This window comes from Ranitomeya variabilis, chromosome 3, assembly GCF_051348905.1.
Source record: "Ranitomeya variabilis isolate aRanVar5 chromosome 3, aRanVar5.hap1, whole genome shotgun sequence".
Lineage (NCBI taxonomy): Eukaryota > Metazoa > Chordata > Amphibia > Anura > Dendrobatidae > Ranitomeya > Ranitomeya variabilis.
In genome coordinates, this window is record NC_135234.1 from 102,909,261 (window position 1) to 102,936,783 (window position 27,523).

General features: G+C 42.5%; 1 protein-coding gene across 2 annotated transcripts in view; it reads left to right on the forward strand.

Moving 5' to 3' along the window:
* The window catches only part of SH2B2 (SH2B adaptor protein 2), a 137,068-nt gene that overhangs the window by 102,941 nt on the left and 6,604 nt on the right, over positions 1-27,523 (forward strand). Inside the window, exons 1-6 of one of the 2 annotated variants that reach the window (XM_077294439.1) lie at positions 3,886-3,975; positions 6,188-6,289; positions 16,882-16,973; positions 19,710-19,804; positions 22,071-22,256; positions 24,686-24,879. In XM_077294439.1, the coding sequence (XP_077150554.1) occupies positions 3,901-3,975; positions 6,188-6,289; positions 16,882-16,973; positions 19,710-19,804; positions 22,071-22,256; positions 24,686-24,879 (744 nt within the window). In that variant the 5' untranslated portion in view covers positions 3,886-3,900. Of the gene's footprint in view, positions 1-3,885; positions 3,976-6,187; positions 6,290-16,881; positions 16,974-19,709; positions 19,805-22,070; positions 22,257-24,685; positions 24,880-27,523 lie in introns of those variants that run through there. The other variant, XM_077294438.1, reaches the window with a different exon arrangement.

Consider the following 27,523-nt stretch of genomic DNA (forward strand, 5'->3'; position numbering starts at 1 on the left):
AAACATAGAAACCTGATTTAAACAGTTAATCTTCTGATGACTTATTCCCTTTAAATCACCACTCCAGCAATCTTTTTTTTATTTCAGCGCTGGAGTGGTGCCACTAATCTAAATTCCCTGACTTTAGTATTATACTCAGCAGCCACCGTCTTCTGTTCTACCAGGCCTGCACATCTATCTTGTTACCGCAACTTCTGGCTGTCCAGAAGTCAGAAGTAATGGTCACTCACCAACTCTGTGTAAGTCTATGGGATCCCCATTCTTGCTTCGTTCTAGCTCTCATAAACTTAAATTGAGTAGTGACTTTCGGATCACCCAGCAAACACTGGAGCGACCCGGCTAAACATTAGTATCCTTGTGGTACATCTGTTAAGGCGCTGATCATTGTGTTACACAACATAGGCCGATATGTTCAGATGTAGTTTCCACATCTGCTAAATACTCCAACACTTTAAGCTGACGATAATGTGAACGGTAACATAATAATCCATGCAGCATGCTGTATATGACATTACAATTGTGCATAATTGGCGCTGGAGGCTGGGAGATTTGCCTAAGGCACAGGCTGTAACATAACTTGTGTGAATTATGTATGAGCCCTCGTCATCCAAATATTGTGCCGGGTCATAGGAGACATGCTAATTCCTTCCATAATGCATTGTCTTCTTATTTGGGAGAATAAATGGGTATTTTACATTTCAGATGCTTCTTGCCGCTTCTGATACAATTAATTGTTCCCTGGAGATTCGTTTTCTCCCGGATTATGTTTATCTGTTTTGGACTCTTTCAATGAAATTCTACCCTGTGACGTCTTCATTAAGTGATTGCTTCTTTCCTCTCGGAAATTAGGAGATTTGTTTTGACCCTTTGATGACTTTTTGCTCCATTTGGGAGATACCAGTGGCATGTGTGATGGTCTGGTCTATAATGATGGCATACATGGCACATCTGGTGACATACGTGAAGACATAAATTGTACAGATCCAGACACTTCATATTGTGCAGTGTGATTTGTTAGCAAATTACAATGTCGCTGCCTGCTTCCCAGCTGTCTGTCGCATGTATGGAAAACATTTCCTGAGCAGATCGCAGATGTGACAACTCTCCTGATTTTTAGCGGCTTCTCATAATAAATTAAAGGGATTGTCCGGTTTCATTCAAAATTAGGCTCAGGGCTGCCGTCATACCAGGGGTATAACTACAACAGGTGCAGGGGTTGCAATCGCACCTGGGCCCTGGAGCCTAGAAAAGCCTAAACGTCCCTTTGGCCTATAGAAAAAGACTATTGCTATTAAAGATTTAAAATATTTGGGGGCCCCGTTGGAGCTTTCTCATCGGAGCCCATGAGTTTCAAGTTACGCCACTGCATCATACTGAATTAATACTCTGAGAAATAGTTCCCTTGAATTTCTGAATTTTAGGCCCCATTCACACATTTATGTTTTATTTTCATGTTCTGTCCATTTTTTTCTTATAGATAGAACTAGTGCCCAATATACTCTATGGGCATGTTCCCATGTATGTTTTTAATTTTGCCATCCAATTGTTCACAAAAAATAAATAAAATATAAAGGAGACCTGCCGATCACAATCACCCATTCATGTCAGTGGGTCTAGGAATAGTGATAGAAGTTCAGAAATTCTCTATTTCTTCTTTTTTTATTTCACATAACAGGCAGTTTGCATAAAAATCTTTAAAAAAAGCTATATGAAATCCTTTGATATCATACAAAAGAAAAAAAAATACAAATACGCGCAGGAGACTACTGTATTCAAATAACTTATTAAATATATAAAAAAGGTGAAAAATGCTCAGTATAAAAAATGGCCATATCACAACAATGAGGGCAATGCCAAATTTATAGGGGTACAGGCGACTAATGGGGTATAGATGTTAACCCATATGGGATTGACAAGAAGATATCTTATATACACACACACTGAATATGTTGTATTGTTTATGTGTTGTGAGGCAGTGACCCATGTTACAGCTAGGGGGCGCTGTTTGTGCTCCCCAGAATGCGCACAGAGGCATATGAAGGCTATAGGGAGCATGGGAGTCACAGGTGTAGCTGTGATTGCAATGTGAGGTAGTGACTCGTGTCACAGGTTGTAGTCACTGTGTGTTCTCCCCAGGTTGTGCATGAAGACCGATGAAGTCCATAGGTGTGCATGGGAGTCGTGGATTTCCGGTCCAGGTTTTCCATGTGGCTGAAGGCCACAGGTTTGTGTGTTAAAAGCCCTGCAGTACGGGGTATGGGTGTGTCAGGTGTGGTGCAAGTCAGTGTCAGTCTGGTGTGTGCTGGTGTGCAGAGCTGAGGCCTGCAGAGCGCTGGCTGAGTAAATGGAGGCACAGTCCAGCGGAGCCAGCACCCAGGGCAGCTGAATAGCCTGGCACTCGGACCATATACAGCGATGCAAGTCGTCCATGGTACTGGTCTTGGATGTGGACAGTCCTGTGCCTCAAAGAGGACTAGCATGTGTAACGATTGCAAACAGGTGGATATGGTGCCCTGCTGCTATCCGAAGGATATCCTGGGCTGTGTACGGCTGTGTGAGTAGAAAGTCTATGATACAGCGATGCAGAACACCCATGGGAACTAGTCAGAGGAGGGCTGGTGTGTGTAGTGTCTGCAATATGTAAAGCTGTGTGTTTGGAGACTTTAATGTGGCGTGCGGTTGTCCAGGGAAACTGGACAAAGGGAAGTCCGGCCTGTTTAGGGACTGCAATCTAAAGCCATATGATGTGTAGTGCTATGAAACAGGCACTGAGACGAGATGAACTGTGTGTAATGAACTTTGATATTTTGTACTAAAAATGGTATGCACCTTTATGTGTAAAGTAACACATTAAAGAGACTTTTGTGTTTGAACTTTGTGGGTCACTGCCTCTTCACTGCGTATGATACTACCGCAGCATTACATATGGTAGAGAATGCGGGCAGTGTGAACTGAGGCGTACCCCAAAGCGTACTGCATAGCGTTGTGCAAAATCTGCTGGAAATTTTTTTTCCAAACAGCTTGCTGTGGCTCGGTGGGGCCACGAAGATTGAAGGCTTCTGGCGGTAACTCGGTGGGGTTACGAAGATTTGCTGTGGATCAACGGTCCATGAAGTCTGCGCAGCAAGAGGTTCTGCAGCAGGAGCTACAGTTCTAGCAGCAGCAAGAGGCGCTGCAGTTGCAGCGGAAGCAGCAGAGAATGTGTTTCTGTACTCGGTCGGGCGAAGAACCCGAAAATGTTGAGATACCTGCCATAGGGGTCGCCAAATTAGGGTCAGAGTGTAATCCTGATAGGTTCCCCTAGAGGTATTGGCAGGAGAAACTGAAAATGTTGTTTTGGGCGGGGATGTCACAGGGTCATACGGATGCCCTATCTCGCGCCCATATGGGGTAACAAGTGTTCAAACCCACAGGTATCCTCCCCCGTTCATATGTGAGGCAGTGACCCCTGATACAGCTAAGGGGCATGGTTTGTGCTCCCCCAGAATGCGCACAGAGGCATATGAAGGCCATAGGTGTGCATGGGAGTCGCAGGTGTAGCTGTGATTGCAATGTGAGGTAGTGACTCGTGTCACAGGTAGGGGTCGCTGTGTGTTCTCCCTAGGTTGTGTATGGAGACGGGTGACGTCCATAGGTATGCATGGGAGTCACAGATTTTCGGTCCGGGTTTTCCATGTGGCTGGAGGCCACAGGTTTGTGTGTTTAAAAGCCCTGCAGTAAGAGGTATGGGTGTGTCAGGTGTGAGGTGCAAAGTCAGTGTCAGTCTGGTGTGTACTGGTGTGCAGAGCCGAGGCCTGCAGAACGCTGGCTGAGTGCATGGACGCACAGACCAGCGGAGCCAGCACCCAGGGCAGGTGAATAGCCTGGCACCCGCTTCGTATACAGCAATGCAAGTCGTCCATGGTACTGCTCTCGGATGTGAACAGTCCTGTGCCCAGAGGTGGATGTCATGGGCCTGAAAGAGGACTGGCATGGGTAATGATTGCAAACAGGTGGATATGGTGCCCGACTGCTATCCATAGGATATCCTGGGCTGTGTACAGCTGTGTGAGTAGAGAGACTGTGATACAGTGATGCAGGGCACCCACGGGAACTAGTCAGAGGAGGACTGGCGTGTGTAGTGTCTGCAACATGTAAAGCTGTGTGTTTGGGGATTTTAATATGGCGTGCGGTGGCCCAAGGAAACTGGACAAACGGCAGTTCGGCCTGTTAAGGGACTGCAATCTAAAGCCGAATGATGTGTAGTGCTATGAAACGGGCACTGAGACGAGATGAACTGGTGTGGGTTGAACACTGATAATATGCACTGTAGTTATATGCACTGAAGTTATAAGCATTTGTGTGGACTGGAACCTTTTCTGTGTGAAGATAACATTAAACATTAAAGAGACTTTTGTGTTTGAACTTTGTGGGTCACTGCCTCTTCACTGCGTACGATGCTACTGCGGCATCACATAGTGTATTTGTATGTATATATACTGTATAATATATCTCACCAACCAATAGGTCAGCACATATGTATAGACGCAAAACATAATATTCAAAAATAAAACCTCAAATTAATGAATAAAAGATATGAAACCAACAAACATTGACACATAAATCCAAAATCCCATAAAACGCTGCAGCGTGGCACACGGAGATGCATAGAAGTGTCAGTAGACACGAGATGGCCGTAGTTTGCTGTTTTTGCCTGTACCAATTGATTTTTATTACTATTATTATTATTACTACCTGACTTGTATTACATGCAGCGCCATCAGGAGCTCACTGCTCAGGCGCCGGCTTCCGACTTAACGAACCCGGGCAATAATGACGCTTGCACAGGGGAGACCGGTCTTTGAGCGAAAAGAGACCTTCTATTCAATGACCAGAGGCGGGTGGTGGGTGGGAACAACACTAGAGCTTGTGAGTGAAACCCCTGCCCCTATGTTCTTTAGGATAAAACTTCAAAAATGCTCCAAATAAATGCTACTAGAAAGGTATGAACGTAATAAGCATTAAAGGGGTCTTCTACTCATACCTTTAGTTACACATTGAATATCCTGCTCACAGGTCCTCTTTCAATCCCTGTAAATACATATTTAAAGGCCATCATTACAATACAAATACATGTGCAGCTAGCTCCCCCTTGTGGCAGCTGCCTGCAGCATTTTGCAGAAGAGTTGTCTGCAAGTCTCCCAGCGTATTCTTTGATGTTCATATAGACCCTAATTTACTAGACACAACCCAAAATAACATTGTTATGTACGCCATCAGACAGTGCTTATTTCAGCCTTTCTCAACCAATACCTCTTATCTCATGGCAGGTGTCTTGTCTGGTCTCAGGTGCCAAACCTTGTCCAGACAGGTTTGGTGCCCGGCTGTGCCATACAACCTACACCTGTGCCTAACAGCAATGACAGTAGCTATCTCTGTTCGCTGCTGTTTAACCATATAGATGTTGTAAATTTTGGAAAATGTGATGAAATACTTGCAATCCTAATGCTAAAAGCAGCCATTTTTTTACTCCTATGAACCATAGCCTGTAGCTGGCCTGCATAGGAAATCTTTATTTTTATTATATACTGCAATACTGAAAAATGTCCTGTACATTAAGAAATGAAAAATTAATTAACTCTAAAAATATAAAATTACTATAGTGTCAAGTTCGGTGTCAACTTAGTTGTACTGATGTAAAGGATCATTTTTGCCACACAAACTCAAACAATGGCTGAATTGAACTTTTTCACCATTTCACTGCACTTGGAATTTTGTTTCTTCTTTTTCAGTAAAAAAAAATGCTCAGCAGGCAGGAAATTTCTATAAATCCCATCCACTTTGCAGGAACTGTAAGATGTTGCGTTTTGGACCTTGCAAAAACTAATTTTGAGCACACAGCCTAAGTGGTTTTATTGTGTAGGAAAGAATAGCAGAGAGCCACCGCAAAAAAGGGAGCAAAAATAATGTGTGCACTTACTGTTACTGACTTACTCAACACAGCGCATCAGTCACATGAGGGCTGCCCAGACATCATTTAGGTGCCAACTCACATGGGTTCATGTTTGGAAATATTCTTTTATTATGGCAGTGGAGAAATTTCATTTTCTTTCCTTTCCTGTACTTTTATGTTAATGCCAGTGATAAGACTTGAGCTACTGGAGCCATACTTCTATATGGTAATAAAACGCTCATTTATTTCTTACAGTCATCAAAGCCTAAAGTAAGCATTCCTCTGTCTGCGATTATTGAGGTCCGCACTACGATGCCGCTGGAGATGCCTGACAAGGACAACACGTTTGTACTGAAGGTAAAACTTTTTTGAAGACACATGTATAGATACTGACACTTCTATCATGTAGAGCAGGGGTGGGGAACCTCCGGCCCATACGCTGTTTGTGGCCCTATGGCAGATTCCTGGAGACCGCCGTGCTCAGGCTGGCAGACGCATTTTGCTGTCCATGGATCCTTTAATTGCTCCTGAGACTATGAGCACACAGTGTTCAGTACAGAATGCTGCGGTGCATACACTGAAGATGCTGATGTACCTTAGAGTCAGTGCTCTGCGCCTCGCACTACAGTCCCACCATTAACCATGATAGCAGCCGCAGCCCCAGCCTGTTCTGTGATGTGTACATGCCCCCAGCCTGTCCTGTGATGTCCATATGCCCCAGCCCCTGCTGTCATATCTATACGCCCCCGGCGTCTCCTGTCATGTCTATACATCCCCGGCGTCCCCTGCAATGTCTTTACGTCCCCGGCGTCTCCAGCGAAGTCTATACGCCCCCGGCGTCTCCTGCGATGTCTATACGCCCCCGGCGTCTCCTGCGTTGTCTATACGCCCCCGGCGTCTCCTGCGTTGTCTATGCGCCCCCGGCGTCCCCTGCGTTGTCTATACGCCCCCGGCGTCTCCTGCGTTGTCTATATGCCCCCGGCGTCTCCTGTCATGTCTATACATCCCCGGCGTCTCCTGCAATGTCTATAAGCCCCCGGGGTCTCCTGCGTTGTCTATACGCCCCCGGCGTCTCCTGCGTTGTCTATACGCCCCCGGCGTCTCCTGCGTTGTCTATACGCCCCCGGCGTCTCCTGCGTTGTCTATACGCCCCCGGCGTCTCCTGTCATGTCTATACATCCCCGGCGTCTCCTGCGATGTCTATACGTTCTCGGCGTCTTCTGCATTGTCTATACGCCCCCGGCGTCTCCTGTCATGTCTATACATCCCCGGCGTCTCCTGCGATGTCTATACGTCCCCGGCGTCTTCTGCATTGTCTATACGCCCCCGGCGTCTCCTGCGTTGTCTATACGCCCCCGGCGTCTCCTGCGTTGTCTATACGCCCCCGGCGTCTTCTGCATTGTCTATACGCCCCCGGCATCTCCTGTGAGTTCTTTTCAAAATTCATCACAAACAGATGACTCCAGACCAGTGCAAACCTGGAAAAGCAGTTGGGAGTAGAACCCCCATCGCTTCCACCTAACATCACACTTCTCAACAAACACTCTTGCAACTTGCTGCTTAAAAGTTTTCAGACGATTTTGAGATGTTAAGGGTAAGTTCACACAGGGCGTTTTTGCTGCTTTTTTTTTCTGCAGAAAAACCTGATGATCTTGGCAGGAAAGAGGCTGCATCAAAAACGCAGGTTTTGGTGCGTTTTTTTTTTTTTTTGCTGCGGTTTTTTTCCTCTTTGTCCATGCTAATGTGCTTGAATTGTCAGCAGCAAAATGCAGCAAATAATGATACCTACGTTTTTGCTGCGTTTTTTGTTGTGTTTTTTCAACACCCATTCAAGTCAATGGGTGAAAAAACGCAGCAAAAATGCTGAAAGTGACATGCTCTATGTCCAAAAAAACACAGCAAAGCACAAAATACTGATCACACAAAAACCAATGTGTGTGCATGAGATGTACCTTGGATGATAAAATGCACTTTTGGGGGGTATATACATCCCTGTGGATTTTTGGTTTTCATCTGTGAGCTGGATTCTTCTGCTTTCTCTATTGGATGTTGCACCCTGCCCAGGTGCTATCCGTGCTCCAGAAGTGTGGAATTGCAGGTGATGAGCTGGATTTTCTTCTGTGATGCATGTATCCCAGCTTATATTTCGCTTACTGCTTCATCTAGGGGATGTGATATCAGATATGTGTAAGAAAATAGAAGTGAACATATCTCCGGTTCACAGATCAAAAAGATGTGATATGATGTAATTATAGTAAAATGTTTCTATACAACAATTCAGTAAGAATAGACATCATATAGACAAAAGAATTTGGAATGAAGGACTCGGATAAAGTAGGTCTGAGGTCAACACAATAAATATAGGGATCAGGGAATCCCATTCCTAAGTGAAACAAGAGGGGTCAGCATTCCAGGGGTTAAAGATATAACAAACCCAAGAGATATTAAGTATAGCCGCATATAAACTATATTTTGGGAAACAAAACAGGCAACTACCCAAGTATAAATAGGGGTACACCTCAAATGAATGTGTAAAGCAGCACAGTGCTGCAGAAATGCTCCTTACTCATGTTATTCCCTGTGTGACATCAGACCATGCAGCCCCAACACGCGATTTGTGTGGGCTTCCGCAGGGGGCCATAATAGTGTGTATCCACCATCTTATGTATGTACACAACAGATGTTTCATAATTAGGACATAGTCTCCCCCCAAATTTTGGGCTGGTACTGCTCTATTGATGATATTCTTTTTATTTGGCAGGGTACTGTTGATGTCCTACAAATGTTCATGTCCAATCTGAATCGCAGTGACTCCAACATTAGACTCACGTATACCTACCACCATCCAGAGATTTCCTTCCTTGATATTAAATTACAGGTCCAGACCAATGGGTAGATCCACCTTGATGTATACAGAAAAGAGACTTCAGTCAATGCATTACTCCACACTTCATCTGTACATGTAGGTTCGAACATCAGAGCTGTTCCTGTAGGTCAGTTTCTCCGCATGCGAAGAATCTGTATCTCACTTGATTCTTTTGATAAACAGTCACTGGACCTTGAGGAGAGATTTCTAGGATGTGGATACAGTAAGAGAAGTATTAGAAATAGTTTTGAGAGGGCTAAAAAAACACGACAAACTCTTCTTTCTTATAATCAACCTAACCACTCCTCTAAAAATGCCACCAAAAAGAACTCTTGTCAAGTTGTGACCAGGTTTATCTCAAAGCATAACCATCAATGCAAGCAATCTTGTCCAAACGTAGGCCCATACCCAAATCACCCATGATGACAGCAAGAGAGATCCAGGAACCTCAGAGATATCCTGGAGAACAGCCACTATATTGCTAATCCTTTGGACTGCTTCGGGGCAGGGAAACCAAGACTAGGCTTTTACCCGTGTGGGGGTTGCCTGGCCTGTAAAAACTTGATGAGGGCCACATCATTCACTTCAGCAGACGGCTCCCGTGAATTTAAGATCAGGGATCCCATGTGGTATACTACGCTAATTGAACCTGTAGTTTGATCCATGTGGCACTTGCATCACGGGAGATATGGGTAAGAACATGTTAACACATGAGGGACATCCTAGCAGCCCGTGAAGTGAGTGATGTGGGTGCCCTAAAAACTCTTCCGAGGCACTTTAGAGAGTTACATAATTGTAACACTAAAGATCTAAGGATATGCGGCATTGATAGAATCCGCACTGGTATTAGAGGGGGTGATGGCAAGCGCATATTGGCCCAAAGTCAATACTTGTGGTATTTTCCTGAGGAAGGAGTCATATGCACTCCAAAACGCATAGAATAAACCACTGTTCAATTGTACATTGTGTCTGATTTGGATGAGCTGGCAGCGCGGATCATAACCCACAAATCCTCCCATTCAGTGATTTCTCATAGTCTGGGAGTCCTTCAAGTGTTTTTTAGCAAACTCTATGCAGGCTTTCATATGTCTTGCACTGAGGAGAGGGTTCCGTAGGGCCACTCTGCCATAAAGGCCCAACTGGTGGAGGGCTGCAGTGATAATTGACTTTGTGGAACTTTCTCCCATCTCCATACTGCATCTGTGGAGCTCAGCCACAGTGATCTTGGGGTTCTTCTTTACCTCTCTAACCAACGCTTTTCTCTCGCAATTGCTCAGTTTGGCTGGATGGCCAGGTCTAGGGAGACTTCTGGTGGTCCCAAGCTTCTTCCATTTAAGGATTATGGAGGCCACTGTGCTCTTAGGAACCTTGAGTACTACAGAAATTCTTTTGTTACCTTGGCCAGATCTGTGTCTTGCCACAATTCTGTCTCTGAGCTCCTCGGCCAGTTCCTTTGATCTCATGATTCTCATTTGGTCTGACAATGACTGTAAGCTGTGAGGTCTTATATAGACAGGTGTGCGTCTTTCCAAATCAAGTCCTATCAGTTTAATTAAACACAGCTGGACTCCAATGAAGGAGTAGAACCATCTCAAGGAGGATCACAAAGAAATGAACAGCATGTGACTTAAATATGAGTGTCTGAGCAAAGGGTCTGAATACTTATGACCATGTGATATTTCAGTTTTTCTTTTTTAATAAATTTCCAAAAAATTCTAAATTTCTGTTTTTTTCAGTCAAGATGGGGTGCAGAGTGTACATTAATGTGAAAAAAATGAACTTTTTTGAATTTACCAAATGGCTGCAATGAAACAAAGAGTGAACAATGTAAAGGGGTCTGAAAACTTTCCGTACCCACTGTGTATGATTTTCACTTTTTGTATTAAAGAACTGAAATAATAACTTTTTGGTGATATTCTAATTTTGTGAGGTGTGTGTGTGTGTGTGTGTGTGTGTGTGTGTGTGTGTGTGTGTGTTACTATTATGGATTATATGGACTTACTTGATACAATGATGTTTTCTCCTATATGCTACATATTTTATGTTCTAATGTCCTTTAACTGCTCATGTTCAATATTCTATGCATTTATTCACTTTTATTGCTCTGTTCACTTTACGGCCCCCTATTTACTTGGTCTGCATGTATATGACTGATTTAATTGATCCTCCACACGACTTAGAGGTTTTACGTTTGCTTGAAGCTTTCCCTGATCCTGCGATACCTTTCCCAAGATGGACATGTGCGCATACCCATGATGCTTGTGTTCCAGAGCATCGCTTCCGGCGCCTGAGGTGTGACACGTGCGAGTTACGGTTGCCATAGCGACAACTTCCTGACTCCTCGCGTCGCATGGGCAGCTGGAGGGTGATGCAACATGCGCCGCCGACTATGTCCTAATTAACAAACAGCTGATGGGTATGTATATAAAATGGTGGATACACACATACTATTATGGCCCCCTGAGGAAGCTCACGCGAAACGTGCGTTGGGGCTGTGTAGTCTGACGTCACACATCGAATAACATAAGTAAGGAGCGTTCCTGCAGCATTGTGCTGCTTTACACATTCATTTGAGGTGTACCCCTATCTATACCTTGGTAGTTGGCTGATACTTTTCCCTAAAATATAGTTTATATGCTGCTATACTTAATATCTCTTGGTTTTGCTACATCTTTAACCCCTGGAATGCTGACCCCTCTTGTTTCACTTAGGAATGGGATTCCCTGATTCCTATATTTGTGTTGACCTCAGACCTACTTTATCCGAGTCCTTCATTCCAAATTCTTTTGTCTATATGATGTCTATTCTTACTGAATTGTTGTGATATGATGTAATTATAATAAAATGTTTCTATACATCTTTTAAACAGATTATTTCTACTCCTTGTCCTCCTGGTTTTGCACATACGTATTGGAGTATTTCTGTTGTCCTTGACAACCTCTTACATGGCCCTAAGGCCTCCAGTCACTTCTGTGTGATATGTTTTGTTCTGATATATTAGTTTTAAAATATATAAAGTGTGGATTTGTTTTCTCATTTGGATGAGATTTCTTTAAATTGTATTCCCTGTGTGCTACTGTGATAAATGGAGAAAAAGGTTGTGAATGTATGAGTAATTAAAATATAACTTTTATAAACATACCTTAGTATAGTTTGTATACAGTGCCTAAAAGTAGTATTCAACCCCCTGCAGGTTTAATAAGATGCAAATAAGTTAGAGCCTTCAAACAAGAGCAGGATTTATTAACAGATGCATAAATCTTACAAACCAAAAAGTTTTGTTGCTCAGTTAAATTTTTATAAATTTTAAACATAAAAGTGTGGGTCAATTATTATTCAACCCCTAGGTTTAATATTTTGTGGAATAACCTTTGTTTGCAATTACAGCTAATAATCGTCTTTTATAAGACCTGATCAGGCCGGCACAGGTCTCTGGAGTTATCTTGGCCCACTCCTCCATGCAGATCTTCTCCAAGTTATCTAGGTTCTTTGGGTGTCTCATGTGGACTTTAATCTTGAGCTCCTTCCACAAGTTTTCAATTGGGTTAAGGTCAGGAGACTGACTAGGCCACTGCAACACCTTGATTTTTTGCCTCTTGAACCAGGCCTTGGTTTTCTTGGCTGTGTGCTTTGGGTCGTTGTCTTGTTGGAAGATGAAATGACGACCCATCTTAAGATCCTTGATGGAGGAGCGGAGGTTCTTGGCCAAAATCTCCAGGTAGGGCGTGCTATCCATCTTCCCATGGATGCGGACCAGATGGCCAGGCCCCTTGGCTGAGAAACAGCCCCACAGCATGATTCTGCCACCACCATGCTTGACTGTAGGGATGGTATTCTTGGGGTCGTATTGCAGTGCCATCCAGTCTCCAAACGTCACGTGTGTGGTTGGCACCAAAGATCTCGATCTTGGACTCATCAGACCAGAGAACCTTGAACCAGTCAGTCTCAGAGTCCTCCAAGTGATCATGAGCAAACTGTAGACGAGCCTTGACATGATGCTTTGAAAGTAAAGGTACCTTACGGGCTCGTCTGGAACGGAGACCGTTGCGGTGGAGTACGTTACTTATGGTATTGACTGAAACCAATGTCCCCACTGCCATGAGATCTTCCCGGAGCTCCTTCCTTGTTGTCCTTGGGTTAGCCTTGACTCTTCGGACAAGCCTGGCCTCGGCACGGGAGGAAACTTTCAAAGGCTGTCCAGGCCGTGGAAGGCTAACAGTAGTTCCATAAGCCTTCCACTTCCGGATGATGCTCCCAACAGTGGAGACAGGTAGGCCCAACTCCTTGGAAAGGGTTTTGTACCCCTTGCCAGCCTTGTGACCCTCCACGATCTTGTCTCTGATGGCCTTGGAATGCTCCTTTGTCTTTCCCATGTTGACCATGTCTGAGTGCTGTTCACAAGTTTGGGGAGGGTCTTAAATAGTCAGAAAAGGCTGGAAAAAGAGATAATTAATCCAAACATGTGAAGCTCATTGTTCTTTGTGCCTGAACTACTTCTTAATACTTTAGGGGAACCAAACAGAATTCTGGTGGGTTGAGGGGTTGAATAATAAATGACCCTCTGAAAAAACTTTTCAAAATTTAAAAAAAAAATAAACAAAGAAATAACATTCTTTTTTGCTGCAGTGCATTTCACACTTCCAGGCTGATCTACAGTCCAAATGTCACAATGCCAAGTTAATTCCAAATGTGTAAACCTGCTAAATCTGCAGGGGGTTGAACACTACTTGTAGGCACTGTATGTTTAATATTCATATACGGTAATTATGAGGGAGAAGAAATAATGACAATTAGACAATACCTGAATTATCTCACTATTGTGTAAGCAATGGACAATAGGGCCTTAATAAAGTGAACCTGACAGCTGATACATACCGCCCAATCACAGGCGTCATGTGTCGGGCAGTGACTCTATGAACGCAGGTATGTTTTGGTTCCGTAATGCTGTGGCGTTACAGTTAAACCTGTTTCTGTAATTTGTGGAATGTCTGTCCCCAAAATGATGCGGGTTTGTGTGTGTGTAAGATATTGTGTACACATACCATAAGGCCTCGCTCACACTGACGTATGACATGGCCCAGTGCTATGCGGTGCACTTGGGCCAGCTCAGATCTGAGATGGCTCTGATATTCAGATCACAATACAAGACTATGGGTGCGTGGGAAACATTGGACTGGACTCTTATGTAATCCCAGTACTGTCCGATGTACGCGCATAGAGACAATGGAGAAGATGGAGAAATTTAGTTCTCCTTCTTCTCTGCACCTGTGATGTGATTCCCTTACGATCATAAGATCACACTCGGCTCAAACTCTGTCAGAGACTGATCTGAGCGTCATCCGAGTGATTCTCTTGCAGGAGAGGACATACACCAGTGTGAGCAAGCCCGAAAACTGATTTGTTAGCAGACAGGGGAGCACCTGGGGACAAGGACAAGACATGTTACCCATCCCGTGGCATATTATTAGTTCTTTGGTGAGCTTGTCTATGGGTATTCTGGCATTTCCTGATGTATGAATGGGACTAAACAGATCTCATAAGGTGAACAAAGGATACGACCAGCCACAAAACCATGAGAAGATGGACGTCCATAATGAATTCAGCTCATAACTAAGAGGACCGAAGTCTATCAGCCTGAGATACTGATTAGGTAATATGTAGCATCGGAATTAGTGTCTACATCCTACAGATCATGTAATTACACGGTGTAGGGGAATATAGTAGGCAGATATTTTATTGACAGGTATATATATATATAAAAATAATCTGCGCTGGGTTCTCCAGCTTTGTGACCACTAAATACCTCCAAAAAACAATAAGTATTTGCACCTTTTATATGACTTTAAAAAACTATTAAAAAATAAGTTTGTGCTGTGTTTTAAAATAGCTCCACCGTGGAGCACGACATTACCATAAGGAAATTCTGAGCAAGATAATAAATTGATTTTTTACCTGGTGCGGTATAGTCGATAATGTCCACAGTTCCCTTTAATCGGTCTTTGTAAAAGTCCAAATGTGGAAAAATGCGGCTTCGGTGGAGTTTTTTTTCCTCTTTTGCTTTCACGTGAGCGGGCTCCAGGCAGTGCCCCGGCCGGCGGCAAACAGCCCTATGCTCGCTCACTGCTAGTAGCGACTATGCGCTGTTGTGCAGCTCTCGGTTTTCTGTCTCTGCAGGACCTTGCGTGACGTCACTGTCATGTGATTGCTCACGTGACTTGCTACAGATAGCACGGTGGACCAATTTCCTACTAGTTTCGGAATAGGACGTATTCCTTCATCAGGGATCAATCAGATGCTGCTGTCTGTCTCTGAGAGTGACATTTATATGGTTTTAAGTGTGTGCCCCTCATGCCCCTCCTGTGATACTAAGGACTGATGTCTTACCGTGGCTTCAGGGGCTTTCTGAACTCCACCATTACCATCGTCTTGGAGCCTTTCATAAAGCTTTGTCCCAGATCTTTAATTTTACTATATAGTACAAGCAATTAAACTGTCTCAGGTTGAAGTCCCCTAGGATGACTAAAAACATAAATAAAATAGTAAAATGATATAAAAAGATATTAATATGGTGAAATAAACACAAAGAAAACATGAACAAGGCCCTCGACAGTTAAAGATCTCAAAAAAGCAAGTTATGCTCTATGCAGGGGTCGACCTACCATTACTGAAACTGTACAGTCGCACAGGGGCCCCATATCTAAAGGGGCCCAATTCTACCTCCAAAACAAGAGGAATTGTGGATTATAATGAGCTGTTGGACTGCAAAGAACCCATGTATTGTTCTTCCACAAGGGCCCTCTTCTGTCTGTGTCCGCTCTTGGCCCTTTGTATGGGATGGGGGATAACTTTCTGGTCGCTGAGGGGTCCAACCCTTGAGATCCCCAATATCCCAAGATCAGGGCTCTAAAACCCGAGGATCGGGCTCTGCAGATTCTCGTCCTGAATGGAGCAGAGGTGCGTATTCTCAGCCTCCATTCCATTCATTGACTATAGGACTGCCAAGTACAGTTCACGGCTATTTCCGGCAGTCCCTTATACAATGAATGGAGCTGAGGTCAAGCATGCACATCCTTGCTCCATTCAAAACAAGGATATAGAGGCCATAATTTCGGGATCCCTAGAGCTGAACACACAACAATCACCTAGTTATGACTACTTGCTTCTTGCAGAATAACCATTTATATAAACGGGAACACAAAAAACAAGTGGAGTAGATGACTATACATCCAGCAAGTATCACTGCATTCAGGGGATAAGTGCAGGGCAGTCATCAGATGGATTCATCACCTTAAACTGACATCATACATGCTCAATATATTAATGTACTCACATGTACGTGCTAATAAAATCAGAACCTTTCAAGGAAACTGCTACTCCTCCCTTTACTGAGCTTCAATTACCTCACTTTTAGCTGCTAAGAAATTATAGTAATCCTATAGTAGAAATAAAGAGATGGGCAGCAGGGTGGCTCAGTGGTTAGCACTATTGCTTTGCCACGCTGGGATCAAATCACACCAAGGACAATATCTGCAAGGAGTTTATGTTCTCACCGTGTTTGCGTGGGTTTCCTCCGGGTTCTCCCAAAGACATACTGATAGGGAATATAGATTGTGAGCCCCAATGGGGACAGTGCTGATAATGTGTGTAAAGCACTATGGAATTAATGGCGCTCTATAAGTGAGTAAAATAAATAAATAAATAGAGACCTCGGGATTATATATGGCAAATCTTAACAAGAACTGCAGTATAAAGCATGGGGGACAGAGGCATAATCAGAAGTGAGACCAGATGGATTTGTGATGACTTGTTTTTAAGCATGTCTAGTAAGTTATAGAGACAGAATATAAAGTGTGTATACATATGTGTAAATTATACTGTGTGTGTGTATGTATGTATGTATATATATATATATATATATATATATATATATATATATATATATATTCATAAAAATACATATATAAACACCTGCTTATGTATAGCAGGATCACACTCCATGGGAATTATATGTGATTATGAATAATTGCACTGAATATCGAATGCTATTATTCAATAACCTGATTTATGTGTTTTTGCTCCTCAGGTAGAGAACAGCGCAGAGTATATTTTAGAAACCATTGATTCTCTTCAGAAGCATTCTTGGGTGGCTGATATACAGGACTGTATAGACCCAGGGTGAGTGTTTTGTGAAATATATTAACCCTTTATGTGCGTAGATTTGAAACCACAGTTTTGCACCAGTTTTTGCTCATTTTCAGAATTTATGATGTATGATTAAGAAAGACAAGAGAATACAGCAGCACTCTGTAAGCGCCAAGATATATGCAAACATTAAATATATGAAATTTGTACTGCATTACTGCAATATAGAAAATACTTATAAAAATAAAGGTACTTAGGGCATAAATTGGCCAATTCATGAGAGCCCATCAAGCAGGAAAAGGTCACCTATTCTATATAGCAATAATGCAGTTCAAATTTCATATATTCAATGTTTGCATACATCTTAGCGCTTACAGAGTGCTGCTGTATTCTCTTACCGTATATACTCGAGTATAAGCCGACCCCCCTAATTTTGTCACAAAAAACTGGGAAAACTTAATGACTCGATTATAAGCCTAGGGTGGGAAATGCAGCAGCTACTGGTAAATTTCAAAAATAAAAATAGATACCAATAAAAGTAAAATTAATTGAGACATCAGTAGGTTAAGTGTTTTTGAATAACCATATTGAATCAGGAGCCCCATATAATGCTCAATACAGTTCATGATGGGCCCCATAAGATGCTCCATATTAAAATATGCCCCATATAATGCTGCATATACAAATGTGCCACATATAATGCTCCATGCAGTTCATTATGGCCCCATAAGATTCTCCATATACAAATATGCCCCATATAATGCTCCATACAGTTATGTAAAATTGCAAACACTTTGAATATTTCATCATCTACAATACATAATATCATCACAAACTTTAGAAATTCTGGAGAAATCTATGTGCCCAAGAGACCAGGTGAAGTATTGGATGCTTGTCATCTATAGGATGTCATGGAGGTACTGCATTAAAAACAAGGATAATACGGTCATGCAAATCACTGCATGTACTCAGGAATACTTCCAGAAATCAATGTCTGTGAACCCTGTTGTATGTTCAATCCACAAATGCCATTGAAAACTCTCTCATGCGAAGAATAGGCCCAATATCAACACAATCCAGACACGAAGCCATCTTCTCTGGGCCAAAACTCACTTATAATAGACTGAGGCAAAATGGAAAACTGTTCTGTGGCCAGATAGGTCAAAATGTGAATTTTTTGGTGGAAGCCACAGATGAGGGACCATCCAGCTTGTTATCAGCGCAGAGTTCTTCCATCTCTGATGGTATGGGGTTGTATTGGTGCCTATGGCATTGGCAACTTGCACATCTTGAGCATTATATGGAGGTTTTAGAACATATTCTCTCATTTAGATAACATCTATTTCAGACAAGACAATGCTAAGCTACATACTGCATCCATCACAACAGCATGGCTTCCCAGAGGAAGAGTTCGGGTAATGAACTGGCCCCCAGCAGTCCAGACCCTTCACCAATACAATACATTTGCTACATTATGAAACAGAATATCTGGCAAAGAAGATGCAGGAGTGTTGAGCAGCAAGAACCCTACATCGGACAAGAATGGGACAACGTTCCTCTCCCGAAACTTCAGCAATTGGTCTCCTGACTTCCCAGATGTTTACAGACTGTTGTAAAAAGAAGAGGGGATACTGCCCAATGGTAGATATGGCCACCCATGTCTCAATTTTTTTGAGATTTGTTGTTGCCATCAATTTCTAAATGAGTTAATTTATTCAAAGAAAATAAAAAAATGTCCAACTTCACCTTCTGATCTGTGTCTTATGTTCTGCTGTGAATAAAAAATTGCAGTAAGAGATTTCCAAATCAATCCATGTTTGTTTTCTTTACATTTTAAAGAGCTTCCCAAATTTTTAGACTTTGGGTTGTTCATTTAATGCTCGTCCAGTCCTGTTAAAATTAGTGGGGTCGACTGACGTTACTACTAATGTACTCACACACATTATATTACGCTTACTATGCACTACTATGTAGTTTTGGGTGTTCTTGAGTCTGTTCTTTGTTTCCTGCTGTATTTTACATATCATGAATGTTACTGTCACAAGATATTATGTGTAATAGAATTTGATATAAAGCAAGTATTATAGATTGTTCCTGACAGTAAAAATGATTAAAGGGGTTTTCCACTTTCAAAAAAGCTGTCCCCAAACTATTACAGACATTTAAAAGAACAAACCCAAATAGTACTCACCCTCCTCCGGTCCAGAGCTGGCTCTCTGCCACTGCATCAGTCTGTGTTTTGGCTGCAGTGAAGACGTCACACAACTACAGCGCACATCACTGCTGCAGCCAATCATCCCTGCAGACAATCATTGAGCTCAGCGTCTCATGTTGTCTATATCAGCTGAGCTCAGTGATTGGCTTCAGCGGTGATGTTCCAAAACACCGAGACCAGAGCAGCGGCAGAAAGCCGGTGAGTACTACCTGTATTTGTTCTTTAACATGTCTGCAATCCTTTGAGGAACACCTTTTTTTTAAAGTGGGGGGAAAACCTCTTTAACCTAAAATTTGCCATATACTGATAAAGCAGTAACACTTATGGTTTTAGAATTACCGGTAATGTTCTTTTACAGAAATAATGGCAATATTAACAAATGTGACAATAGCGAATGTTGCCATGTCAGATGTCACATTAGTATTTTGTTTAGTAGGAAAGATGGTAGATTGTTATTCTCTCAACATATAGTTAATGCGTCTTATGATCCTGAAAGTACATAAATCGCCAGTGACATTAGGAACACAGGTAAATTGTAGCCTCTTTCCTTGCAGAGATAGTGGAGATGACATTGAACTTTCTTCTTGTGAGCAGGGCGCATGTCTGCCCAGTCGCGTCTCATCATGTAGCTGTGAGTTTCTTGCTGAAGGTAAGGATTTATTCTATGATGCTGATTAAAATGAACCAGCAGCCAGTGCTGAAAAAGGCATTGCAAAGTCAGTGACCTAGGTAGAGACTAGCATCATACACGTCCGCAGGCTCTCTGCTCCTCACATGACTTATTCCTTGCTCCTTCCGAATTCCGCATGCAGAACACCCTTTATTAGCCAAAAACTAGAATGAAGAAGATGGTAAATACACTGTTGCCTATTTATTATGATGGGCACCTTATACTACTGTATTCTTCCTTCAGCTAGTACTGTAAGGGAAATGTGACCCCGCAGACAGCCTTCCCCAGTCATTGAGAAGATTGCTGGGGGTGACACGTAATAGATCTGTTACCGTCATTTGCTCTCCAGTCATTCTGCAGTCCCAAAAAAGTTGTCCTGGTAGGATGTACTGTACATTTAAGGTTGATTTTCAGTCTGTAGCTCCTGCATATGGCCAAATAACACACCGCCATGCATTGGCTAATTGGCACATGATTTTGCGAATAGAGACTGGATACCTCTAAAATCGTGCACTGCATGGTGTCAGCTTCCTACAGCAGCCGCAACATGAAAACCCAGACTAGATAAGGGCTCAGCTGACGATACAGCGCAGGGTGTACTAGTTATTGCAAGCATGCAAGTGCAGGTATAGGACGAGCAGAAACCTACATACATTTATTTTATAGTTTATACGCAATCATGTGGTAGTGTCTGAAGCACATCCAAGAAGATTTTGGTTAAAAGTGCATCAGTGATATTTTAAAGATAATTTTGTGTATTTCAATCCTTGGATCATCACATTTTATATACTGTATTTTTTGGACTATAAGGTGCACTGTTGGCAAGAACAATTGTTGCTAAAAAGTTTGTGTGTATTATTGCCTGGAGGCTGCTTCCTGTGATCGAGGAGAACGCTGACATAGCGACCTTCCCGATTGCAGAGAGAAGTATGCAGTGGTGCAGTTCTGTCTCCTCCAGCCCCATACCGATCAGTCTGATCGGGGCAGGGCAGGAGAGACAGCCATCAGGACCTGCACATCCACACATGTTTAGTTTAAGGACTTTTCTGGTCATGTATTCAGTGACAAACCTGGAAGGAACTTCAAAATGTGGTAACATATACACTTCATTTAAAACGTGTCGATTATTGCTTGTTTATGTAGCAGAGCTGTGTGTGTGCACACGTCCATGTAGCAGAGCTGTGTGTGTGTACAGCAAAGCTGAGTATGCACATGCCGTGTTCATGCAGCAATATTATGTATATGTGTGCACAGAGTGTACATAATGTGTGTGCAGTACAGCTATATGAGGAAACATGCTGCAGAGAACCTCTAACAGTAGATGTACTACCTCCCTCTTCTACCCTAATGCAGTGATATTGACCCCATCTCTTCTTTTTTTTTAGTTTTAATTATTAGGAAATATGTTTTTTTCTATTTTCTGATAACTACACCTGGGGTGTACTTATAATAATGTGTCCTAAAGTCCAAAAAATACGGTAATTATCATTGGTCACAAACAACCAAAATCTCTGCCATTATCTTTAAGTGGATTATATGTAGATAAAAGAAGCCCAAACCCGCCAATTTCGTCAGGATCAGCTGACCGTCTGCTTTGTAGGGGTTATGTGTATGGCGGATCAGCCGAGATTGTTCGGCTAACATCTACGATATGTAATGTGTACGGCCAGCTTCATACTAAGAGCACGGACAGCGGATGAGCAGCGGGAAGATTAAAATCGTTAGTCTGTTTGTGTCGATGATTAACCAGAGTTGTGTCAGACCTCACAGTGGCCATATTTGTAATTAAGCATGAATATTAATATCATCTGTCTAGTTTTTGGCCCTATTGGCAGAAAGCAATAACGTTTCTCATTTCTGGCCATGTTTTAGAAAGATGAATGATCCTGTAATCAGCTCTATGTGCAGGATCCATAAACCGAACATATGGGATCCAGGATGGTGCTCTGCTGTTACAGCGCAGTCACAATTCAGTGGGATGAGAGAAACCTGCTCGTTGTATGCACTAATATATTTTGATGTATTAGGAGCCATTGCTACATATTTTATTCCGTGATTTCTATGTGACTTTTGCCTTAGTTTAGTAATTTAGCTCTAGAAAACTAGTAAATAGATGGTTCCACTGACATACAATTACAGTTCTGTATCAATCCTTATAACTGTATGATGGGTTTCAGTAAATTAAATATGTGAAATGTGGTGCATGCATTAAGCACTGAGCAAGATATTCTTCTACTTATATCAGGATCTTACCGACCGCTTGAAATGTGTGGTCAGGATGTTTCTGCAATGTCTGCCATTCCTCATCCGCCACCTGCTGTAACTCCTCAGATCCGGAGCCGGGAGCATGCTTCAGCAGACCACCTGATACACGTCCCTCTAGAGAACTTTCTGCAGACCCTGGAGACTGCTGCATCTAACCAAGGAGCAGGTACACGAAGTAGCTAATTAGAAATCGCTTCATCTCAATAACGGTCACCTGGATTGTGCTTTTAATTTAAAAAAAAATAATTGGCTGCAGCAGATGAGCTGACCATGGAAACGGCCAAAAAAAAGCAATGAACTGGCTAGAAAAGATCATTAACAACTAACTTTATGGAACTAAATGAGTTGCTGCTCTGTTGTAACTAGTCAAATATAACATTTAATAATTAACTAAAAAAACGACTTTGTTGTAATATGCAAATGAGGGTGCTCAGTGAGCTGAATGCCTCTGTGCACCCACTTATTTAGATTACGGCTACTCCTTCTAAATTGATTGATGGCGCTGGATGAAGATAAATCTCCGTTATGTCATCACTGTCCCTGTGCAGAAATGAGAAGACACCTCACTCTCTCCTCGCTGCTGACATTGCTTGACTCCTCTGCTATCCCTTCTTCAAGGCAGAAGTGAGCACACACATCACTCTCACCTCGCTGCTGACATTGCTTGACTCCTCTGCTATCCCTTCTGTAAGGCAGGAGTGAGCACACACATCACTCTCTACTGACTTTGCTCGACCTCCCTTCAGGGTTGGCAACTGTCAAATTCCTGGACACTCTGTAAAATTAAAGCAGGTTTTTTTCCTCTGTCCGGTTGGAAAAATGTTTGTAGATTAAAGGGGTTGTCCAGCCCACAAGTCACACTATGTGACTGCAGACTTGTGAGTCCTCACATTGCGCACACTGCACGCTGTGATGATTTTCTGGTGCCAGCACAGTCCTGTTTTTCTGTTATTATGTAGGAGTGGGCACACAATTCACTCTCTTCTTGCAGTTGACATTGCTCACAACACAGCTATAACCGAGCAATGAATGCAGCGAGGAGAGAGTGATGTGTCTTCTCGCTTAGCACATGAAACAATGCATACATTATCTTTAGATAACTCTGACACAATCTGTCAAGCAACATAGCAGGATTGGCCATAATCTAAGGAAGTGTGGAAGTGGGTGCAATGTTGCACAGAGGCATTATCTATACCAAGATTGCACTGAGCACCCTCATTTGCATATTACAATAAAATTGTTTTTTGGCGCAACGGAGGAACCAATTCAGTTTGGTGCTCTATTACTGGCCTATTTACACAGGCTTACAACAACTGATGGGAACAGAATGGTCATTAATATGATTGTTCTATCACCATACAGCACCATGTCATTGGCAGCAAATTTACACAGTAATGATGTGCTGCCACGAAAAAATGATTTTTATGCCAAAACCCTACAATGCCAAGAAAAATCGGCTATGAAGAGCTTTATTAACAAAAAAAAGGCCACAACATTTCATCCCAAGTTTTGGGTCTTCTCAAGCCCCAATTCTTGACAGTCACAAAACTTGGGTTGAAATGTTGCAGTGTTTTTAAGTAAATAAAGCTTTTCATAGTTGTTGTTTTTTTTTTCTTGGGGCAAGTGTGTGTTTTTCTTCTTTAGTAGATTCGAGGTCCTAATAATAATCTTTTTATTTATATAGCGCCAACATATTCCGCAGCGCTTTACAGTTTTTTTTTATTGAAACGGTCCCCGATGGGGCTCACAATCTACATTCCCTATCAGTATGTCTTTGGAATATGGGAGGAAGCCGGAGAACCCGGAGGAAACCCACGCAAACATGAGGAGAACATACAAACTCCTTGCAGATGTTGTCCTTGGTAGGATTTGACCACAGCGCTGCAAGGCTGTAGTGCTAACCACTGAGCCACCATGCTGCCCATTATGGGACCTGACACTGCAGGCACCGAAACCTTTTATTGTAGGGATTTTCTTGCTGCTGCTGATGTTTCACCCAATTGTCCAATCACCCAATGAATAAGTATTTTTCTAGTTTGTCAGTTGATCAACAATATGGTTACATGGGCATTAGCCCATAAGCATCGTGCATTCTTACAAACACTCATTTATTGAGTGTCGGCTCATCTCTGTACATCTTTGTGCTTCAATGAGGCGTCATTTTTTTCTCTGTGCTGCGTGCAAATAAAATTGTCCTTTAAGTCATATATGTAATGTGGTTTCCTTGGCTTAAAGGGCTTGTCCAGTTTAGAACCTGTTTTCATATTCCCTGTTGGGCAATTATAAGTTAATAGAAGGTGGTCATCTGATTAGAATCCTTATTTCTTAATCCCAGCGAAGAACAGAGTGGTAATACCTGTCCTGTATTATGCAGACATCCTATTCATTTGGATGGGCAGAGTGTAGTGCCTAATTTTCCCTGTGGAGGCTCTTCAGGGAAATTAAAAATTACTTCTGGGTTTTCTCCTTCTAACAAATAGGTACTGCTTAAAGTGACGAACCCCTTAAAACCCTGGAGAATGCATAATGCAAGTCAATCAACTACAGTAGTATTTTAACAATGAAATGACTTATTTCAAACCTTTGTGGCATTAGGTGAAGAAGGGGAGAAAGATGCAGAGATAAATCTGTTGGAGTATCCTTGGTTCCACGGGACACTGTCGAGAATAAAGGCCGCCCAGCTTGTGCTCGCGGGTGGAACTCGGAGTCATGGACTGTTTGTCATCAGGCAAAGTGAAACGCGTCCAGGAGAGTATGTGCTCACTTTCAACTTTCAAGGCAAAGCAAAGGCAAGTGTGCTATGGAATAAGTCCTCCAATCTATTGAAAAGCTAACAAGAGACCGTAAGTAGTGTATGCGCCATTCAAGATGAAAACTTTCTGTTTAAATCCCAATTTAAATATGCTCCTCATAAAGTAACTGATCAGGTTTCCTACCCAGTTCTTACATTCAGGATTCTGTTAGGATACCGTATCCAGATGCTGAGAGAATCCTTTGAAATTCGACAACTAATGCAAAAGAATGGCGTATTTTATATATTATTTCTGTGCAGAATAATAATGGCTTTGCAGGTTTTAAATTCTACAACATGGTTAACATTTTGCTCAGATACCGCATAGAAAAGCAATGTGCAGATCCGTTTCAAATCACAGTTTCTATTGCTGATTCTAATATATATATTTTCCCATCGCTGATCTTTAGCATTAGAGCGTAGTCTTTACTCTACATTGAGGTGAATTGTTCATGAGCTCATGAGAGCTTGTCTACAAAGACCAGTTTTATGCCCTTTTTTTTCTGAGTTGGATTTTTCCACTCTGACCACATGTATTGGTTCTGATTCAGAATCTATCTCCTGTAAGTGACACATATGTCCTACTGACCTGGCGGGTAATTGAGTGTCTCGCCCTTTTAGCTGCCAGGTAGGGCTATGTCTAGTTTTCATCCTGTCAGTTGTATACAGGTCCTTCTCAAAAAATTAGCATATAGTGTTAAATTTCATTATTTACCATAATGTAATGATTACAATTAAACTTTCATATACTATAGATTCATTATCCACCAACTGAAATTTGTCAGGTCTTTTATTGTTTTAATACTGATGATTTTGGCATACAACTCCTGATAACCCAAAAAACCTGTCTCAATAAATTAGCATATCAAGAAAAGGTTCTCTAAATGACCTATTACCCTAATCTTCTGAATCAACTAATTAACTCTAAACACATGCAAAAGATACCTGAGGCTTTTAAAAACTCCCTGCCTGGTTCATTACTCAAAACCCCCATCATGGGTAAGACTAGCGACCTGACAGATGTCAAGAAGGCCATCATTGACACCCTCAAGCAAGAGGGTAAGACCCAGAAAGAAATTTCTCAACAAATAGGCTGTTCAAAGAGTGCTGTATCAAGGCACCTCAATGGTAAGTCTGTTGGAAGGAAACAATGTGGCAGAAAACGCTGTACAACGAGAAGAGGTGACCGCACCCTGAGGAAGATTGTGGAGAAGGACCGATTCCAGACCTTGGGGAACCTGAGGAAGCAGTGGACTGAGTCTGGTGTGGAAACATCGAGAGCCACCGTGCACAGGTGTGTGCAGGAAATGGGCTACAGGTGCCGCATTCCCCAGGTAAAGCCACTTTTGAACCATAAACAGCGGCAGAAGCGCCTGACCTGGGCTACAGAGAAGCAGCACTGGACTGTTGCTAAGTGGTCCCAAGTACTTTTTTCTGATGAAAGCAAATTTTGCATGTCATTCGGAAATCAAGGTGCCAGAGTCTGGAGGAAGACTGGGGAGAAGGAAATGCCAAAATGCCTGAAGTCCAGTGTCAAGTACCCACAGTCAGTGATGGTGTGGGGTGCCATGTCAGCTGCTGGTGTTGGTCCACTGTGTTTCATCAAGGGCAGGGTCAATGCAGCTAGCTATCAGGAGATTTTGGAGCACTTCATGCTTCCATCGGCTGAAATGCTTTATGGAGATGAAGATTTCATTTTTCAGCACGACCTGGCACCTGCTCACAGTGCCAAAACCACTGGTAAATGGTTTACTGACCATGGTATTACTGTGCTCAATTGGCCTGCCAACTCTCCTGACCTGAACCCCATAGAGAATCTGTGGGATATTGTGAAGAGAAAGTTGAGAGACGCAAGACCCAACACTCTGGATGAGCTTAAGGCCGCTATTGAAGCATCCTGGGCCTCCATAACATCTCAGCAGTGTCACAGGCTGATTGCCTCCATGCCACGCCGCATTGAAGCAGTCATTTCTGCCAAAGGATTCCCGACCAAGTATTGAGTGCATAACTGAACATTATTATTTGATGGTTTTTTTGTTTGGTATTAAAAAACACTTTTATTTGATTGGTCGGGTGAAATATGCTAATTTATTGAGACAGGTTTTTTGGGTTATCAGGAGTTGTATGCCAAAATCATCAGTATTAAAACAATAAAAGACCTGACAAATTTCAGTTGGTGGATAATGAATCTATAGTATATGAAAGTTTAATTGTAATCATTACATTATGGTAAATAATGAAATTTAACACTATATGCTAATTTTTTGAGAAGGACCTGTACATTTTTGGTCCTTACAGGACTGGGTCACCGGTAGCACAGTTTGGAGGCCTTCCACGTAAAGTGAAGTGGTCTCCCCTTCAACTTTTTCTGTTCTATCTGGCCATACATAGTTCTGTCAGTAAATCATACCAGTTTGTACATTGTCTTCCAATATTTTCTGTGTGCATGGGCACAGCCTACCGCTAGCGATGTGCTAACCGAGTGTCTTTGGCGTGCTCGGATAATATGTTAGAGTTCCCGCTGCTGCATGTCTTATGGCTGTTTGATAGCCGCAACAGTTGCAGGGATTACCTAACAAAACAGGGAATCCCTACATGTGTTGTGGCTGTCAAATAGTTGCGAGACATACAGCTGCAGGGAC